At 39.5% G+C, this 21,606-nt stretch overlaps 1 protein-coding gene across 1 annotated transcript in view; it reads left to right on the top strand.

The window, feature by feature from the left end:
* The window catches only part of NUBPL (NUBP iron-sulfur cluster assembly factor, mitochondrial), an 89,045-nt gene that overhangs the window by 24,385 nt on the left and 43,054 nt on the right, over positions 1-21,606 (top strand). The window contains exons 5-6 of the mRNA XM_061367608.1: positions 6,603-6,642; positions 6,736-6,826. Of these exons, the coding sequence (XP_061223592.1) occupies positions 6,603-6,642; positions 6,736-6,826 (131 nt within the window). The remainder of the gene's footprint in view (positions 1-6,602; positions 6,643-6,735; positions 6,827-21,606) is intronic.

Below are 21,606 nucleotides of genomic sequence, written 5' to 3'. Positions count from 1 at the left end.
CTCTCCAGTCTATTAGGAGGAAAAGGAGTGGAAAACCTACTTGGATAATGGGATTGGTAGGCTGACTAAATATGAGAAGCAAATCTTTTGGGGAAAGCTGTGTTTCCTTATGCATTTGTTTCTTTAAGTTGAACTGCAGGCACTGAATAATGCTCTTTGAGTCTCATTTGCTTTGGTTTAAGGATTTGTGATGTCTTAGTGGTTAGATAACACTGTTAGTGCGGGGTGTAATGGGAAATCACAGCCTGCCTTGTGCGGAGCTCTTCAAGTTTAAAATACAAATTGCAGTATTTCTAGGGCAATCCTGCAAATAAACTTATAACACAGTGTGAAGTCAAGCTTGAAGTCTCAATTAGTCTGTCACGTGCCATAGAATATTCTGGGCTTCTGGCATAAGCAGTTCAAGATTTAAAATCTGTGACTCTTGACTAACCTTTTGGTGACAGCGTCCCTTCTCCTCTGACATAGGGTGATGTCTTTGTGTTTTACTGTGGGATACTCTGGGGTCCTGTTGCTATTTGCCCCCCTCCCCTCCAGTGCAGTTCTTTTCCCTTTACCCCACTGTGGTTGGAATTCATTTGCCTTTGCTTAAGAAACTAGTACTTCTTTAAACACAGTGTAGCATGGTGTCTAGCATCTAGCTGTTCCTTCCAGAGGTATGGCTCTCCCTATGCTCTGGGTCAAATCTGTTAGCCCTGTATAAATCTCAGGCATCCAGGGTGAGTGGAGACGTCTGTATTTATGCAAGTAGGGCTCAACCTTTTTGTTACTCTTCCTCTGTCCCCGTCCTTCGTTCTTCCTTCCCTCCTTACTTTCTTCTCTTCCTCCCCTACTTCTGTCCTTCTCCCTTCCTTCCCTTCTTTCTTTCCCTCCCTCATAGATGGAAACCCTATATAGTCTGAAGTCTTTATGTCCTTGACTGGAACCTGGATCTTCCTGTTACAGAACGTTGATCTTAGGAGGTGACTTTCAAAATATACAGCACATAAGTTCCTTATACTTCTACACAGCGACAGCCATAGGAGAATTACTGCTTACTGTGATTAGCAGAAAGTGCTGTGTAAGTTGCTAGTCCTAACTCAGTGTAGTCACTGCAGCATGAAATTGTACACAATTAAAAACCAGATAATACAAAAATTTCTGAGATTCTACAAGTGACCATGCTGAAAATCTGTTTCAGCTTGTCTGTGTGTGTGGCATATTAATTGAGTTTGCCCCAGCTAATCTTGTTAAATGTACTGGAATCCACAGACTATTCTGCCATGTCTCTCTGTGAATGGCTTAGTGGCTGTGTGTTTTGTTGTGCCATACATCATCTGCGTTTCAGGTAGTGAGATACCACTGAGATGCGAGGAGGTGCAAAATAGCAATTTGTTATGAAAAACCTCAGCTGATGATGAACTGTGCAAACAGCAGCAGAACCTTTAACTTTTGTATGAATTATGAAGAAATATCAACTTGCTCAAATTTTGATAAATGTATGCAGGGGAGTTACAGTATGGGTTTTATTTAAATAACATAGTATGAAAGAAGAAGGAGTACTTAAACTTATGAGCTATTCAGAAATAAGTTTTTAAAGCTGCTACTTTAATGCTTAAATGTGAGATGCTAAAATATTGTGACTAACACCTAAATCTCCAAATAACGTGTAGTGTAGTGTGACTTTCTACAGCTTTTTCTGTTGAAAACTGTTGTACCTCAGTCTGCTTTTTAAAATTTTAATTCTTTCAGGTATATTTGGGAGTTTCAAGGGAAAATACATCCACCTAAATGTCTAGATCTAGATGTTTATCAGTTGTGCATTATATGTTTTCCAACACTGAAGATGCTCTAAGTGGAGCTGTGGCTCAGTTAGAGCATCAGACCTTGGGAGAACAGGTCTCTAAATCCACAGTATTCTTGAATAACTTAGAGCAAGTTTCACAGCCCAGGTCTTGATTCCCTCATCCATTACATGAGATAATAACTCTCCATCTCAAAAGCAGTTTTTAGAGAAAAATACTCATTTTGGGTGCATGGGTGTTACAGAAACAGGGCTTGCATAAAACTTAAGGACCAGGAAACAGGGTCATTCAGAGCATAGCCCAGAGCTTACAGTGGTGTCTGCACTGGCAAACACTTCTGCATTGGCAGTGTGCTTGGAAACATTTGGAAATCTGTACGCAAAGGTCACTAGGATATTTTAAACTGGAAAATCACACAATTGTTCTACTTTTTTATAGATTCAGCTATTGATGTCCAATCATAGAACAACTTAAAAGCACCACTTTCCTGCTTGATGACCAAAATCCAATTAGGCACGACAGGTGACTATTGATATTTATTGAAGACAAATAGTAAGATAATCAGTTACCATTCTAAGAAGTCTCTGATATTGTTATAGTGGTAAGTTCCAAAAATAGCTGAGTGCAATAGGAAATGTTTAACAGGGAAGAAAATCCTGAGCTTCTAGTGTTCTTATCTCCTGTTTGCATATATTTTTTGCCATTGAAATGGTAAAAATCCCCAAGCTACCCCTTTTTTCAGACACTTGAAAACTCTGAGCAACTCCTCTGTTAGTGCTCACTGAGTCAGTGAGCTCAAAATAGATTTGCTAGGGTGTTGCATGATCCACTCTAGTCATATTTAATAATTATAAGTTATCTTTTGCTTTTATTAAATAGCATTATGCCTGCTAGGAAGGTGTAGTACCAACATCGTGATTTTCTGCAGTAATGATCTTTACTTACCTGATGAGTTAAGACTATCTGTAAGGCTTTGCTTGCTGTAATGTATCAGTCAGTAAACCTTCTCTGAAAACTAAACCAAGAATTGAAATGTCTCCTTGTGGTTTAAACCCTGGTGTGCAACTGAGTAGTATGAAGCCACTTGCTCGCTCCCCCCCCATCAGGATGAGGAGACGACTGGAAAGATAAAAGTGCAAGAACTTGAGGGTTGAGATAATGAGAATTTAATAAGTAAAGCAAAAGCTGCATGCAAGCAAAGCAAAACAGAACAAGGAATTAATTTCCTGCTTCCCATAGGAGGGCAGGTGTCAGCCATCTCCAGGAACGCAGGGCTCCATCACATATAACCGTTACTTGGGAAGACAAACATCATCACCCTGAACATCTCCCACTTCCTTCTTCTTCCCTCAGCTTTATATGCTGAGCGTGACACCATCTGGTATGGGATACCCATTTGGTCAGATGGGGTGAACTGTTCTGTCTGTGTCCCCTCCCAGTTCCTTGTGCACCTTCAGCCTACTGCTGGTGGGGCGGTGTGAGGAACCCTCTGTGTAAGCACTGTTCAGCAATAATTAAAATATCTCAGTGATGATATGTTATCATCATAAACCCAAAGCACAGCACCATGCAAGCTACTGTGAAGAAATTGAACTCTTATCAAGGCCAAAACCATATAAATATAGGTCTGTACATATTTTCTGTGCTGCACTAACCTGTGACCATCATTGAATGGCTGTGCTGGGCTTTCAAGAGAAAAAGAATGGAGTAACTCAGTTACCTTGTCAGCTTAGTCTGCAAGGCTTTTATTTTTTTCTAGTAAAAAAATGTTAAACCCCATCTACAAAAAAAAAAAAAACAACCCACAAAAAACCCCACAAAAACCCCCAAAAGAAAATCAAAATGCATATCCATCCTGATGACTTCAACATCATTCTTCCTCATGTGAGTAACAGTCCAGCCTTCAGACCAATCCTAGTACTCTTTTAATTGGCAGTCTGCTGTAATGCTGTCATGAATTTGCACATGCCTGCCTTCTCTAGTGCCCTACTTGTATTCTACCAGAAAAGGCATGTTATTGATATTTCATTGGTTCTCTGTTGATCTTATTGATCTGATTTTGTATGTTTAGAGGAATCACGGCACCCTTTTATTTAGGGCCACCAAGCTTACTGAAAGGTTGGAAACAAGAATATTGATCTCTTGGTGTAGGTGGCATAGTACTGCTACGTGTTGTGATTTTTAAGAAATGTGTTTTGTTATATTTTGTATTTTTGGAGGTTTATGGCAGGCATCTAATAGCAGAGAAGGAAGTATTTACTCTGGAAACAGTGGGAATTAGAGATGTTAGTGAGATCTCATTAAGCTAAATCTTCTTTATACATTATGTTTTAGAAAATCTTCACGAGACCCAGGCAGAAGGAGGAGGAATGCCTGTTGCTTTTGATGAGACAAGGGTGATTACCAGAGCTCACTGAAGCACTTTAGATTTCAGATAGTCTTAAGAATGCTTTTTAGCGATAGGCAAACAGTGGGGTGCTCTGCAGTATTTTGTATTACTTTGAAACTATGCAGAATATTATAGCCATAATATACAGCAGCTTGCAAATTGTTCTTGTGCATTGTATAAATCTGATTAAATCTTGCTGCTCAGAGCAGTTTATAGTCCTTGTTGTTAACCAAAGACAATAAGATCCAGTTTTCATGAAATTAAACTCTGCCATTGAGAAATAAATAGTGCACATGTTTCAACAGCAGGGTCCTCCTTGGTTATTCTGTAGGTCAGTATTTGTGTATTCACAGCAACTTTTTGTTTTACCCATTGAGGTGAAAGAGAGGGTGATCTCTGAAGGTGTGTCTGTTCTGTGAGATTAGTATGTCTGTCTAAGCTCTCTACAGAGGAAACCATTCATGCAGGCAGTGGCTGTTGAGATGTTAGCCTCTAGACACTTGACTGATGTACCATAGAGAACTTGGATTGAACTGAGAAGTTAGCATTTTGGTGAACTTTCTCAGAATGAATACATCTTTTCCATACTTCTTACCCTCTGGTTCCTGGTCCTCATGTTCTGAGTGGTCAAGGATTGGCCTCCCCTGTTTGTTTTCTTTTGTTATTTCTTAAAATCTGTCCTATTTCACTGCAAGAATGAAGCAGTCCTTGAACCTGCAGTTACATATGTTGTTGCAGGACCTTTTTTATCCCTGTTTTCAAAACCTTCTCGTAGATAAATATGTAGTCATTTTTCTCAAATCTTAGTATTGTAACTTGTGGTGGTACATAGACTCGTTGCAAGGACAGCAAAGCAGTGCTAGAGATGGCTCTAGGCTGAAGTTCAAATGTCATCAGGCTCTTCATAACAAAGGTATCTTACTGCAGGGGGGAAAAGTAAGACGCATTCCTAGAAATGAGGTTAGACAGTATAATGACACCAGAATAAGCCATGACTAAACACTGGGGAGCTGAGAAAGTAGAGAAAAGTTGTGTTAACACTGGTGCAGTACAACAGTCCAAGCCCATCTCTTTTTCCAGTGGCAGTTCCATATTCATTCCTGAGTGCAGTAGTCATACAAGTGATTTGTTTAGCTTCCTATTTTACACTTTTTGATTTGTAAACCAAAACATTCCATTTATTTTAATCCATATTTCTATGAAATTGCATGGCTTGAATGTCTGCTTACTTGATTGCTTGAAAGCTTTCATCTGTAGAGTTTAGCTCTTTAATTTGCATGCTCTTTGGTGTTATTTTGCTAGAATTTGTAGTTCAGATTTGAATGGCCTGCATTATATTCACATTGTTTTTATTTTACTATCCGTATATATTTTACTTTGGGTCCATCAAAGGCTTCTGTCAAAATATGTATTGTAATATATTTTTTATTGCTTAAAGTAGTCTTTCAATTTTATGCTGGTTCTTGTCTGCGCATGCTTCTAAATAAACGAACTGGACCAAGTTAAGTTCTTCTCGTTCTTTTGTGTGTGTGCCCATGTGCCATTTTGAGGTAAGGTATGGATTTGGATGGCAGAAACTCCATCCTGAGTACTTGGCTTTTGAGAGGTTTTGTATTGAATGCACTCATGTTTGTTTACTTTCTGCTTGCCTGCCCCTTATGCCAGCAGAACAATGGCCGTATTTCTCCCCTCTTTGCTTTCTTGACACTGGAAGACATAGGAATATGGAGCATGACAAGGGCATTACCTCTGTAATGTTCAAATACGCATCTTTTGTTCCTACAGAAAATTTGGAAGTCTTACAGACTTGTGCCAGTCTGAAGACATCCAGGACTTCTTACCCAGAGCTGTTGACAGCGTGTATTTTATGGTGGCTTTATTTGGGACGTCTACTCTGGGGTTCCAAGCAGACTGAATACCAGGAGAATAATTCCCTAAAACACTGGTGTGTTAATGGGAAAATCCTCTGATTCATGAGATTAGTGAATAACATCTTAAAAAGAAGTTAAAATCTCATCATGTTACAGGATTTTGATACTGTTCTGATATAAATGACTCAGCATTTAGTGAAGTGTTGCAGAAGTAGAAGGCTGCCTAATAGGGGATTTATGCCTCACAGCATGGGGATTTCATACAAATAAATGAGGTTGGTTTTGACAGTGACAGCACAAAGTGATATTATATTATGGGCAAATGCACTGTTATTCTGGCAAAAGATGAGTGGTGTCAGTAAAAACAGAGAAAAAGTGGTGCCATGTTCTTGGATAGAATAGATAAATGTATGCATGTATTGAAGGGATGAGGGGGAAAACCAGATGAATGCTTTTAACTGAGAGGAAAAACTGGCCTTAAAAGAAAAAAAAAAAAGAAAAAAAACAAAACCCAAAAGCAACTCCCACCCCAAAAAACTTTGTTTGCTTCTCTTTTAGAAAATCTGATGAGGCCCCTTAAGAACTATGGAATCGCATGGTGAGCATATGTTTTCATTTAAATCAAGCTTCTTTACAGATGTACTTGGTGGAGTTGTGCTGGAAAGCTTAAGTTTTTGCTTTGTTGTTTCAGCATGTCTATGGGCTTCTTGATAGACGAGACTGCCCCTGTTGTGTGGAGGGGACTCATGGTAATGTCAGCTGTTGAAAAATTGTTGAGACAGGTAAGGACTTAGGGTACATACTGGTGTTTCAAATTGTTTATTTTAAGATGCATTTAACTGATACATGAGTGTCAATGGCATTATTTAATATATTAGCAGTGAGCATTTTTGTATCTTGGTCATCTTAAATTCTGAAGAATTTAATCTTAGCTTCAGGTAAGAGGAAAAGTCAAAATTTTTCGCATTTGCATATCTCTTTCAAACAGAACTGTTGTTCCATGCATTTCATGAGTGAAGCATCCCAGTTTGCCTTCCTTCTCATTCCTTTTTATGTTTCTTTACACAATTGTTAAAAAAAAAAAAAGGCATTTTGAGGTTGCCTGAGGATTTGAATGTGTAGGTATCTATGTATCATTACAGCTGTATTCCCTTATGTGCTTGTTAATTCACCAGCGCTAAGAATTCTTGGATGGTGTTTGGCATATGACAGGTACATGAAAATCATTAGATACCATCTCTGTGTAATGCAGATAGATTGTTAGTTAATAAATTTCCTGGCATATGGAAGCAGGGTGGCTTTTTTATTTCTTGACAGATTCTTCCCCCTTTCCCCCCCCCTTTTTATTGTGAATAGATCTGTGAAGTGCTAATGAGACAAACAACTGAAAAAACGCATTAGGGTTGCATGTTTAGACTTTGAAGTGACCCAGATTGTTCACAGCTTAACATCTATTCCAGGGATTTAATGTATACAGCTTGGAGATCACTGGGTTTCTCCTTGTCTTCTATAAATGCCTCCAAATCTTGTACTCCTGTAATGACAGCAAAAAAGAAGATACTTTTTTCTTTTTAAACTCCCCAGCCTTTTTCTATTTTTACTGAATTCTCCTCTAACACAGATTTTAGAATAGTGTGCTCATTGCCCTAGTCAGAAAAGCCATGTGTTTCCAAAATTTCAGGAGGAATATATTTGTCTAGATTTGTCTTTATTTGTCTTTATTTAAAAAATAAGGGGTATTCATGCCAGTAGCTGTGGAAGGGTGTTCTATTCTCTTTGTGTGTTGCATTGCCTTGGCCAGGCTCACAAAGACTTGAGCCTAAAACCTCGAAGGTAGAGCTAAAGTTAGCACCTGCTGTATTGGCATACTCCACCCTAGGAGACCGAAGACTGGCAGGCACCTCCACTGCTGTTGCTTCAGTCAGTAGTATCCCCAGATGGGAAGCATGTGCCAGCATCCTTGTGGAGGGTGCGGATGATGCGATGTAATGAGCTCATTGCTCCCTAGCAACCGATGAAGCAAGTTACATGCTGGCTGATCATGCTGTAGGAACGAGACAGAGTCCATTAATGCTTGGGGCATCAGTTATTTCCCTGACAGTGGAACCTGAATTCTGAAAGAGGAAGGCTTTACAGCTAAATTCTTTTCTCCCTACAAGTATTTTGCTTCTGAATGATGACCAGGGTACTTTTAAATCTCTGCTGGAAAAAGATTTTTCCATCTCATCCTTTGAAGAAAGAAGCTCACAGATCACAGGGAGAACCAGCAGGTTCTATGTAATGTGCAGGTGGTTTCCAGACTACCACGTGCTAATCTCCCTTCTGACATATTTATCAGTCTTAAGAAGAGGTTAACTGTAGAACCAATAGTCTAATAGCCTTAGACACCTAAATAAGAGAGGACTGCAGCATGCAACAGTATTTTTGAAGATACTATAATTCCATTTTATGTTAGAAATTATTTTGTCATCTGTTGGGGGCTTTGAAATATTTCCTTGTTTTCTCTTTCTCTGCTCTGGTTGGTCTTGGCTATTATTACCTTTTGTTTGAGAGCATAAGGTTGCTTGCAAGAGTAAAATACTTCTGCTTGTATTTAACTTCCTAAATACCTGTTCTTAAGAAATAGCTGCTTTACCTCTATAGCTACCTCTAAACCATCTAAGTTAGTTCCCTAGACTAGATATATAGTCTGAGTGCATGGAGTTTGTGTGCATTCAGACAAGCTGAGAAAATACTAAGTTCTCAAAATAATCAAATCAGACAGATAGAAAACACAGAGGTTCCCAGACTTTTCCATGAAAAACACTGGTAGTATTTACAATGGTGTTAGATAGTAGAGGGGTTTTAGTTTGTTTTAATTGCATCAAGACTATGCATTCACTCTGTGATGCTTGTTTGTATGCTTGTTATTTTTTTTCTGTATGAACAAATATGTTTTGCAGAGTTTTATCATGCTTCGGATACTCCAATAAAGCATTGAAGGGCCTAGTTTCCAAATTCATTAATGAGGGCTTGTTAGCTCATTGTTTACTCCTAATCAGTCTGTGCCCATATGAGTGTTTGCTTCTCTTTCACTTGCAACTTATATAAAGTTCTGGAATTCTTACTTTGGAAAATACTTTTGTTAAATATATACATTATGTGCTTTCTTAAATACCTACTGCATGTGACTTCTCTATTTGTAATAGGTGTATATTTGTCCTTCTCTGGTTTTACTTCTTTAGTGGATGAATGTCTTTGCAGCTCAGTCCAGAGTCCAACCTCATACTTGTCTCTTTTCAATTCTACTTGCATATGGTCAGGTTACATTACTTTTTAGATAAAACACCACGTTTTAATTCCAGGCTCTGGTTTTGCTGCTTCTCTTGAGTCTAAGAAGCTACCTTTGTCCTTGTGTGTTACATTGTGTCAGACTGGTAGGTACCAGGCAATAAATAACATTGAATACCAAAACTAGTGCTTAGTGTTTCTCTCGTAATCCATGTCTTGTGAGCAAGTACAGTGTGCTGGGTTCAACAGTAGCAGTCGTTTTTCTTCTTCTTAGTAGCTGGAGCAGTGTTGTGTTTTTCGACTTTCAACCTGGGAACAGTGCTGATAACACCGATGTTTTTAGTTGCTGCTCAGTAATGTTTACTCTGACCAAGCACTTTCTGAGTCTCCTGCTCTGCCAGGGAGGAGAGGAAGCCAGGAGGAAGCAGAGACAAGACACATGACCAAAACTAACCAAAGAGGTATTCCATTCCACAGCATGTCATGGGCACTATATAAACTGGGGGCAGTTACCTGGAAGGGTGAGATCACTGCTTGGGTCAGGCTGGGTATCGGTAGGCAGATGAAGAGCGGTTGTATTCTCTTCCCTTGTTATTTCCCTTATCATTATTATTATTGGTGGTAGCAGCAGTGGTTTGTGTTATACCTTAGTTACTGGACTGTTTTTATCTCAGCCTGTGGGAGTTACATTCTTTTGATTCTCCTCTCCATCCCTCCAGGAGCAGGGGGGGAAGAGGGAGCGGGGGGAGTGAGCAAATGGCTGTGTGGTTTTGAGTTGCTGATTGGATTTAAACCACGACAGTTCTTTTTGGCACCCAACATGGGGCATGAAGGGTAGAGATAGCGACAGATCTGACCAGAGTGTGTCTAACTGTATTTGTGATAAGCATTCATTGTTTCAGAGTAATAGTCACTCGTCACAATGCTGACTTATTGCCTCTCAAAGTTGTTGCTCTTGATCTCACAGTTTCAGCATGTTGCACCTTACTTACTGCTGGTATTTGCTGTGTTAGTATTTATCAGCTGGGAGCCTTGGGTTAAGGTTCTTGTTTCATTGTACTTTATGGTAATGACTTGCAGTACAATGGAATCATGGATCATGAAGCTGATCTGTCTTGCATTCCCAGTGTGGTCACCACATCTGTGCTTTGGGAGGTATATAATAGAAGTGCTTTTTTCTCCTTCTCGGGTGGTCAACCCATGAAGGAGGCATTCCCTTAGCCTCCCCCCCTCCTACCGTTTACAGCATCTCATTTGAGAGTTCTGAAGGTTTTGAATGGCCTTTAGGTACCCTTGAGACCTGCCTGCTGATTGTGATGGGGATCACCATGTTGGCACGCACAGAGAGTGTGTTTTGCCCACGACCATTTCGTCTGGTCCTGAGAGTTAAGCAGAGTTGGGTTTGGGCCTTATCAAGGGTTACATGACGCTATAGGAGGACTGAGAGATTTTCCCTGAGGCTGGACAGTCATGAGTGGCAGGGTGTGTGGGACAGTATGGGCAAGTATCTAGGTCAGTGGGCCCCTCCGGTGCTTTGGAATTTCACCACCGAACAAGTGCGAAATCCATAAGAATTAGTAAAACACTTAAATGAGGTGTGTTGTTATCCTGGCCATACCAGAGACAGACAAATCATGGCAACGTGCTGGGGCTTGGCCTATGCTTACAGAGCCCTTTTTGGCACTACCCAGCACCTTCAAAAGAAAAAAATGTCCCTGGATCTGAGGGCAAAGCAACAGACAGCACAGCTACTCCAGCTCCAAGCACAGCAGCTACACCACCCCCAGTGACAAGTACAGTAGCTACTCAAACTTTGGCTGCAACGGATAGCACAGCTACTCCAGCTCCAAGCACAGCAGCTACACCACCCCCAGTGACAAGTACAGTAGCTACTCAAACTTTGGCTGCAACGGATAGCACAGCTACTCCAGCTCCAAGCACAGCAGCTGCGCCAACCCCAGCGACAAGTACAGCAGCTACCCAAACCGCTACAGAGTTTTGTGGAACATGACCTTTTCCTTGAAAAAGGAAATGTAACTTGTAATACAAAATAGAGTTAGCAGTTTAGTGTACTGTTTTACATATATGTTGTTGTATGTTCATCAAATCAGTATATAGATGCAAATACGTAGTGTATTAATTCTATAGTGTGTTCTACTTTTATTGAAAGTTTTACTCTGTAGAAAAGAAGGAAGGGGATGATGATAGTTATTGAAAGAACAAGAATATATAAGGAAATTATTTTTTACCTGTAGTGAAAGTAAATTAAAAACAGTAGTGGAACATTTGATTCTATACAAACATATTCATAACTCTTTAAGTTACATATATCTCTATTTTACAGGCCTTGAAATTGTCCAAAATTTTGTTGTGCCTATGAAGTGACTTCTTTGTTCACATATTTGGATGTTGTGTAGGCCTGTTTACACTTCAGGGTCATCTTTTTCTCTTGTCTGGGTTTTAACCCTTCCCATTTGCCACATTTATCTTAATGTAAAAATTTTTTCACCTCTACTAACACTTCCTTTGAATCTTGCTTGCATGTAGCTGGGATAGTATAGAGTATATTTTTGTTTACTTGAGTTTTTTAAAACGTAGTTCTTTTCTTTGAAGATATTGTTAAAGCCCAGGTAAGGAAGTGTTAATAGTTCTCCAGTGTCATCTGTTGCGCTAGGCTTTTTCTGCAGTTTTCACTTAACAAACACTTCAGAAGCTGCCTACTCTTGTATAGTCCCATTTAGCACTTGTTCCTTTACCCTGTGTGTCTTGACTCACTGCTATGGTACTCAGTTCTGAGTAAACAAGCCACCTCAAAATGCATCATCTTGGTGTATTTGTTGTGGGAGTGGCTTCTGACAAGCCTTTAGGCTAAGCATAGTAAAGATACAACTTTTTTGAGAGTTAGCTAAAACCTGTACTCGAACAGCAATTTATCTGAAAAGCTCTGTTGAGAGAAGTATCAAGCAGGCAGTGAAGAACCTTAGAAATATGAAAATTATTTATAAAAAAAGGGCAAGCAAAATAGTTTGCTGGTTTAAACTGCTTTTGCAATGAGGATTTTAAATGGTCATTGCTACTGTTCCATACGGCTTGTATGGTAAGTTTTCTACCACCATTCTCATTTCTGTCTGAGGGCATCTTGACAGTTCAGTGGCAAAGGAGCAATGAGAAGGGTGCAGCCACAAACCTGAACTGATCCAGGAGCAGTGTGACCTGCTGCTTTGCATCCTGGAGTATACTGTGGCATTTGTTCTGCCAAAAGGTTGAGGTAGGGGACGAGGCACTTTATAATACAAATGGGGGGGTTTTCTTGTTTAGGCAGTAATCAGTAAAACTTTTAATACAAAGGATAGTAAGTGTCAGTTTCTGATCTTGAATTCTGTCTTCTGTGTGTGTTAATCAAGCTGAAATACCAGCAGAGAAGGAAAAAAAAAAAATCAGTATGCAGTGGACAAGTCAGCTTTTCTATTAAAAAAAAACCCAGGCAAAATACAAGTGCATGTAGTATTCTCCATGTATCTTTGTCACATCAGGAGATAAAGTTGTATCATTATTAGAAGCAAGCATTACCTACGCATGGATTCTAGGTGTCAGCAGTTCTGTTAAGTGCAAACAGTCTTCTTGGAACTAGCCCAAACATCTGCTCTTTTCAAGGCAGGGATCTCTGGTTGATTAAAGTCCTTAACAGGATTTCTTACCCCGACTATGACATTCCAGCCTATGTTTTTGTAGGCTAGTGAGATCTTACATGGAAAGACTCTTGTATTTCTTCCTTATCATGCTTCTCTAGAGCATCAAGAACATTTTGTGCATTGGCAGCATCCCTAGTATGGTATGGCTATAAAGTACAGCCTCAGCGCTATTAAGTGTATTGTGACCTCTAAAGGTTCCTTAGATGTACCTGACAAGGATGAACACATTTTTCCAGAAAGATGACAAAACTTTTCCTGAAGTGGCTCAATTCTCTTGAGTCCCTAAAATACTCTTATTATTATCTAACTTCAGTTCCTCCATCTCTTTATTGCTGCTGCTTGTAGCACCGTTTTTTAAATGTATTGAAACAAAATTGAAACAAAGTTTCAGTGGGAGGGGTATAATTAGAAAGGAAAGAATACAGGGAAGTTAGAAAGTAAATTATATAAACCTTTCAATGCAGAGCAGTTGCGCATGTGCAGAAGGAAACCAGGCCTTGCACTTTGAAGCATGGACAGGCTTTATCTCCTGTAGATTCATGTTGAAAACCATAAATTCCGCAGAAGAATGATGAATGTTATTTTCTTAGCTCAACCCAAAGCTGAATAAGACTGTAGTCTGAAGGTCCAGTCTTGTCCTTTAAAAAGACTTTTAACTCAATTTATGTGATTGTTACAGTTGTATATAATTTTGAAAGTGTAGCCAGAGATGGAGATTTTATATGCTACTTTGCTTCTGAAGCTGTCCTCTACCAAGAGAACAATTGTTTTGAAACCAGCACTTGCCAGAGGTAATGGCGGTAGTATTTATATAGTAGATTGTGTATGTGTGAAGTACTCAAACCTTTTTTGTAATGTAATTCTCTGATGTTTAGTTATCATATGTAAGTAGTTGTAGAGTTTCATATGTTATTGGGAACAGGAAAGATGCAGACAGATGGATAAATTTTCTTTGAAATATTGAACAGACTGCAGCTTGTGAGGTCTGGGATATTTCAAGAGCCTCTGTTAAAAAGTTGCCATAAAAGCAACAGTGGAGTGAATTGAACAATAAAAATTAATGTTTAAAGATTTGGGGTTAGATTAACTTGGAAACAGTAGTAGCATTTAATTCTTAGAGTAAAAAGACTATGGAAGCTATGTTGTTGTAGATATTTGATCATTCCCTGAAGTGGCCCATCTCTGTTGAGGAGATGATAGCTGTTCATTATTATTTTTGTTTGACGTACATTAGTTAGTAAACTATTTTGTGTAGTTGCTACTGTTTGAAGAGTGTTTATGTGGTTATCAGTGTTCTCCTTTCCAGCATTTTAATTGGAGAGGTGGCATATGTGGATTTAGGGACATTTTTTCTTTAAATGTGGTTTATTTTAGGTGTATAATAATGCTGCAGTTGGAGACAAGAAAAATACAAGGTACTGAGAGCGAATGTGTTTATACCTGGTAGAATAGCTACCATGCCACCATTGACTGTTTACTGTGCATGTTCTATGAAGCAGAATGTTCTGTATATGGTTTCTATAAACATCAGTCCAACCTCATTTATCATGTGTGTTTATAACATGCTGTGTTAAATCTCACAAATTCTTCAGCATATAAATTTTCACAGTTTTTGTACTGTCTTGTTTGTCTCTGTGTGTAAATAGATTTCTTACAAACAGAACAATGGAGAAACTAAGGGAAAACATTACAAGTTAGAAGGAATGATGAGCATTTGATTTGGAAGCAATACATGACAAGAACATTGTCAGTAAGGTAGTTAGGTACTACCTGCTGAGCCGTCTGCCTGATTGATTAGTATGGTTGTCCTTCAGCTTCTGTTTGTGCCCTCATACTGTCTTTTGCCTTACATTTTTGGGACTCTGGCAGTTTCATTCCGTGTTTACTCAGTGTCTAGCACTGTAGTGAGTTACCACTTGATGAACAAAAATACAAAGACTAGTATTTCCAACTTCCAAGTAAATATAAACATCTTTCTCTGATACTTTTTAATCTTTATGAAATAAATTTGTTTTTTTTTCCTATTGAGCATAATGTATTTTAGTAGAAGGTTAAAGGGAGATAAGAACTGCCGTCTTCGACTACCTAATGGGTGGGTACAGAGAAGATGAAGGTAGATGCTTTGTGAATGTGCGATTGGTTGGTTGCTTTTGTTAAAGTGAAAACAATTGCACATCAGAACAGCTTGCTCAGAGATTCTAGAATCTCTCTCTTGGAAGATATTCAGAATTCAGCTGGGCAAGACTTTGGCTGCTCTCAAACCAGCAAGATGGACAGACAGTCTTTTTGGGTCCCTTCAAACCGAAGTTATTCTGTGAATGTGGGATTAGTTCTAAAATTGGCATTCCGCTGCCTATTTGAATGTTGGTGTATAACTCCATTAAAGCCTACAGCTCAAAGAGGAGTAAATGGTTCTGCCTTTCAGAGATCACTGGTTGGAGCATTCAGTCAAAACCTACACTGAAATACAGGTGTCTCTCTGAGTGCCCTAATAATTCAGCTGGATAGTCATGCTAGCTCATCTCTCTTGCTCAAATGAATATACAATCATATCCTGCAATCAGATGAGCAAGTTTCAGCATAATGACTGAGAGCATCCTTTTCTCAGTAGCATTTCCAGTTATTTGGCCTGTCTCTTTAGACTTTAAAGATGCTGTTTAGATCCCTGTTTAGATGCTGGTTTTTTAGACATAAAAGTCAAAGCCAAATAAGCCTTATCTCTCGAATGAACATACTTAATATGAACTATGAAATAAAAAACAATAAATACATTTTCCCTCTTGTTTTGAGTGGAATACCTTGATCTAGAAGAGGTTTAAAATATGGGGATTCTAGTCTTGTATGCATTAATGTGCTCTCAGGCATCTTAGAATTGAGTAGCAGTGCCACTAAGAAGATTGTGCTGAGGACCTACGGCAATTTTTGCTTTAGCTTTAACAGTTTGCTGCCTAGGATGCAGACCTTTATGAAACAGTCTGAGACATGTGGCCCTCCTCTGTAATGCATGGAGAGACATAGGTTGATTTTTGTTGTTGTTGTTGTTGTTTTTTGTTTTGTTTTTTTTTAAACCCTGCTATCAGTGTTAGCCTTGAGTATTTTACAGTCTATGTTGGACAAAGAAAAATTCAAAGATTGCAGCAAAAGACATAGAATCATAGAATAGTTATGGTTGGAAAGGACCTTAAGATGATCTAGTTCCAACTCCCCTGCCATGGGCAGGGGCACCTCACACTAAACCATGTCACCCGAGGCTCTGTCCAACCTGGCCTTGAACACCACCAGGGATGGAGCATTCACAACTTCCCTGGGCGACCCATTCCAGTGCCTCACCACCCTCACAGTAAAGAACTTCCTCCTTATATCCAATCTAAACTTCCCCTGTTTAAGTTTGAACCCGTTACCCCTTGTCCTGTCGCTACAGTCCCTAATGAAAAGTCCCTCCCCAGCATCCCTATAGGCCCCCTTGAGATACTGGAAGGCTGCTATGAAGTCTCCATGCAGCCTTCTCTTCTCCAGGCTGAGCAGCCCCAACTTTCTCAGCCTGTCTTCGTACGGGAGGTGCTCCAGTCCCCTGATCATCCTCGTGGCGCTCCTCTGGACTTGTTCCAACAGTTCCATGTTATGTTGAGGACACCAGAGCTGCGCACAATAGTCCAGGTGAGGTCTCACAAGAGCAGAGTAGAGGGGCAGGATCACCTCCTTTGACCTGCTGGTCACGCTCCTTTTGATGAAGCTCAGGATACGGTTGGCTTTCTGGGCTGCATGTGCACACTGAAGCCGCCTCATGTTCATTTTCTCATTGACCAACACCCCCAAGTCCTTCTCCTAAGGGTTGCTCTAAATCTCTTCTCTGCCCAACCTGTAGCTGTGTCTGGGATTTCTCCAACCCAAGTGTAGGTTAAGCTTCATAAGTTTGGCATCAGCCCCCCTCACAAGCGTGTCAAGGTCCCTGTGGATGACGTTCCTTCCCTCCAGTATATCAACTGAACCACACAGCTTGGTGTCATCTTCAAGTAAGATGTTACAAGTGTAGACTGAATCTTGTATGTCCAGATTTTTTGGAAGAAAGGCAAGTAGGGATGAGTTCTGGAACAGACTCTGGACACATGGATTTGAAGGCTAGCATGTTTTGAAATGTTGCCTAAACAACAGTACTGGTGGTACTTAATTTTAGTGCCACTATTCTGTGTTTGTTTTTTCTCTTTTTCCCCACTAACAAAGGAGTCTGTTCTTTCTTTCTAGTCGCTGTAGGTTAGATGCAAAAAGGGTCATGGGTATTTCTGTGCTGAACATTGCAGTTCCTAAGAGGTAGGTGCGCTGCGTGCAAGAATGAAAAATCAAGCTAAAGCTTAGGTGTACCTGGGATGGTGGGAATGCATCGCTTGTCATTCCCAATAGTACTGTTTACCTTCATACACTTTGGCACTGTCATGGGAGAATAGGTGCAAGCCTTGGATTTTAAGGGTAGTGAAAACTTCTTATCCTTTGGATCCAGGACTTGAGCAAATTCATGCAAAGTTCCAGTTCTTCTGTGTTTCTTCACTTAGATGGTTAATGTCATTGGGGGCTTGCTCTAAGATTAAATTATTATTAGCGTGGACAAAAACCTGTGTCTTATCAGTATAAAATTAGTGAGAGAGTGTATTGGTGGATGAGAGGGAGTAGTGAAATGGGATTTAGCAGAGAATGACACGTACTGGGTCAGGAGGAAGATGACAATAACAAGTTGATGGCTCTGATTTTTGTGCAGCTATATTTTGAATGAACTGAAAGGATCCCCAGAATAGTAATAGTGAGTCAATGATGAAAATTATTCTTATTGTTAATGTAAAGAGCAAGTTAAGAAAAAGCACTGCAGTGAAGCCAGATGATTTTTTTTTTAATTATTACTATTTTTGAGTCTGGAATTTATTTTTAACACTTTTTGGTTTAGGAAGGGCACTCTGTCAAGGGATTACCATTGAAGGCATTTAACTTGCATTATGGCAGTAAATTTTCAAGACAGGAGACGAGTGAGATGCTGCAGTGGGATATTGTAGCAAACATGAATAGGTCTTAGTATTTATTTTTTTTTCAAACTGTCATCTTTTGCCTTTTAAAACACATTAAAGAGTCTGTGAGCACTCATCTGTTTATTAACAGAGTAGATGTACTTGAAGTGTATAAAATCAGATTAATAGTGTTTTCCTCTTTCTATATTTTATATTTTGGCAGCATAAGCCATTTGAGAATTTTTTGCTAATTTCAAAATTGACTTGTGTTTCACAATATTCATGTATTTATCTGCAAGTAATTGGGGAATTGAGGCAGATAGCCTGTAGCAGGATATTTACAGTTTATGTTTCACAGAGCTAAACAAAGCTGTGCTTATATTATGAACTACAAAGGCGTGTTTATACTTTGCAGTGCATAATTCTAAAATACAGTAGTCTTACTAGGTGTCGCTACAATGAAATATCTGCCAAATTTTAAGCAATTAAAAATATATTTATTTTATTTATTTTCTTGTTTTGAGTTATCTTAGCCTGAGATGGGCATATAAATTGTTAGTTCAGGCTAACATCTGCTGCTTTACAGTTGGGAGTGGGGAGGTTGAACCATCACTGTTCTTCAGAACAGTAAGAGCAGTTGCATCTTTAGGGAGTTGGGATGCTTTTCTGTTCTAATTTTTGTGATACAAAGCACAGAAATGAAAAAATCCAGACATTTCATCCCTACACATAAGGTCATTGAGATTATGTATTTCTTCTATTTAGAAATAGACAATGCTGTTGAGATGTTTTCAAAAAAAGGAACAACATAAATAGTGGTCAAACTGCAGTGCTAAGACTGCACTTTGGTTTGCTACTAAGACTGCATCTTCAGCTGGCAGAGAGTAAATAATAACTATGAATGCTTGTGAGATTTTTTTCCTTAAATCTTTAATAAGCTTTCATTTAAAGCAAGGAAGGTCAATTGGCATCCCGCATTGCGGAAATTAAGGAAACTTGTTTCAAGGACAAGCTACACAGATGACCCACTTGCACCTTACAAAAGAATTTAGTTTAAAAATTGACTATACTGATTTTCTTTTGTTCATTTATTTTGCTAAGACTAAAGAACAAATAAACTAATTTCTTCTCATCCAGAACCCACTGAAATAAATGCAAATCTTGACTAATTTTTCCACAATGCTTGAGTTGTGATGTTGATGTTTAGAAAAGCCTGTTACAGGAATTTGTATAGTCATCACTAATTTACTCAAATGCTAATAACCACCTTGAAAGGTCCTGTCCGTCCAGAGAGAACTGCCTTAACCAGTCCCAATCAGTATGTACATATTGCACTTCCTTGACATGAGAAGCTTAACATAGATCCAGAGATGCACTGCAGCCAAAAGTGTGGGAGATGACAGAAAGCTCCTTATTTCCATCCCCCTGCCCCCCAGTTTAACTGGAGTTAGAGTGTTTGTACTATCACCTATCGACTTGACTGTTCCTGTATGTTTTGGGATGGGTATGACTGAATGAATATAGGCTTGATTCTTTCTGTTTTCAGCTGAAGCTACAAAACCTGTTCTGTTGCCTTTCTTCCTTTAATGAAGGAAGCAGAATCTATATGGATCCCTGTTGCTTTATTGGCTCACATTAGCAGCTGATATGAAAAGGGATTATAGTCTCTGAAAGCGATTGACAATCACAGAAGAAGTGTTAGGAAAGCCAGAAGAAAACAAAAACATTAGCCAACAAGTTACTGCTGAACTGGCAGCGTTTGCGGTAAATGTACTTTAGCTGTCTTTGAGGATTAAAAAAAAGGCAGGAAAAAAAAAGGCAAACCTAGCACATAGTGAGAATGTATTTACAGCAAACATTTCTTGGCCTGGTTCCTCAGCTGTCATGGTTATGACTGTGCAGCTACTGCTGCTGTGGGAACAGGCTGTGAGAGTGTTTTCTTTGCTCTGCTTCCAGTAGTCTCATCTCTCACACAGATCACACAGGTATGCATGTATCTGCCCTCCTTTGCATAAAACAAAACAAAGGCAAAACATGCAACTGTTTTGTTGGGTTTGTTGACTAGACAGGAAGAAACAGAAGAGAACTTGTGGTGTCTCAAAATGGCTTTGCTGGGGCTAGAACAGGTTTTTTTTTTCTTTTTTTTTTTTCCTTTTTCTTTCCCTTGAGCTTTTAAAGGAAACTGTTGTGAGGTTTAAGGCTTCTCAGCGGCAAAGTTCAGAAATTTGTACCTAAATGGCATCTAGCTTCATTCTTGGAAAGAGGTGGTGATTTAAGCATATTCTGAAGTGGTTGCTAAACAGGAATACCAGTGGTAGATGAACTAGGAAAAGAAGGTGGCACTATTTGTTCTCTTTCCCAAATGAAGCTTCCAAAAACTAGTAGTCATCTAATGCCTGTGTTCTACTTTCTCTGTTCTTCTTTGCTAATAAGGGCATCTGTTCTTTCTTTCTACTGCTGTATGTTAGATGCAAAAAAGGCCATGGGTGTTGCTGTGCTGAACGTGGCGATGCCTAAGAGGTAGGTGCCCTGCCTGCCTGCAGGCAGGAAGGGGATTAAACTAAAAGTTTAGTTAAATTAAAAAGGTTAGTTAAACTAAAGCCTAGGCTAAAGCCACTGCATACCTGAAACGGGAATGCATTGCTTGTCATTCCCAGGGGTACTGAGAGGTTACTTCAGGTGATTTGGACTCTTCGGTGGTGCCATAGCAGGGTACCTGCAGTATCTTTGAGTTTGGAAGTTTAGAGCTTGGTGTGGAATAAGTGGAAATTAATGTTGTAAGTCAAAGTTGGTAGGTTCACTGGCTGGAAATGAGCAATACCAAAGATGTTGAGCAAGAGAGCTCTTCGGAAAAGCCTATGGGATATGTCTCACTCTCTGTCTCTGTCCTGGGTTTCATTACCTAGTTGTAGCCCGTATTGGACAGCTCTGTGAAGCAGAGATTCAGAACCAAAGTCTAGTATCTTTGTTAGGTGCCAAGACCTTTCTCTGGTTTAACTTGACAGGCTTATTCTGTGTTTATAACAACAACCTGGCAAGTTTCCATAGCCATTCAGCCAGGATGTGGGAGCTGCAAGCTTGATTTAGGATTTAAGCTGTATTTCCTGCTAACCAGGAGAGTACTGTGAAATCACGTAGCAGCAGTTAAAATCACCTGCTCTACAGCAAGGCATGCAAGATTCCTGGGGCCAGAACTAGACATCTGAAGGTGGTACATGAGCAGTGCTATGCAGGAAATTCAGTTAATCTGAAGTTTCATCCTTCCAGGTGAATCCCCCGGCTACTGGCTTTATATAGGGTCCTAGTTACTTCTGTGGCTTTTGCATTCTTGGTTGTACAGTGGCCCAGTTAAATACCACCTGGCTGAGAAATTGCAACACATCTTCCAATTCATAGAGTTTCACTTATATGTCTAATTATGATATTAAGCAGCTGCAGCTTTGTCAGCAGAACCCCAGGCTTTTAATTTTATTTGGTGGCTGCAAGTGCTCAGCTTTGTGTCGGATTCAGTGTTATTACTGGTAGGTGCAGTTAGAGCATGCCTGATAGATTTGGCCTGTAAGACTTGGTCCTTTCTCACAAATATGTGTGAAATTAATGGATCCCAAG

This window comes from Neopsephotus bourkii, unplaced genomic scaffold (assembly GCF_033783945.1).
Source record: "Neopsephotus bourkii isolate Nb327-2 ecotype Australia unplaced genomic scaffold, CSIRO-AGI_Nbou_v1 NB_1388, whole genome shotgun sequence".
NCBI lineage: Eukaryota > Metazoa > Chordata > Aves > Psittaciformes > Psittacidae > Neopsephotus > Neopsephotus bourkii.
The sequence above is the reverse complement of the archived record's forward strand: the minus strand, read 5'-3'. Positions and strand labels throughout refer to the sequence as shown.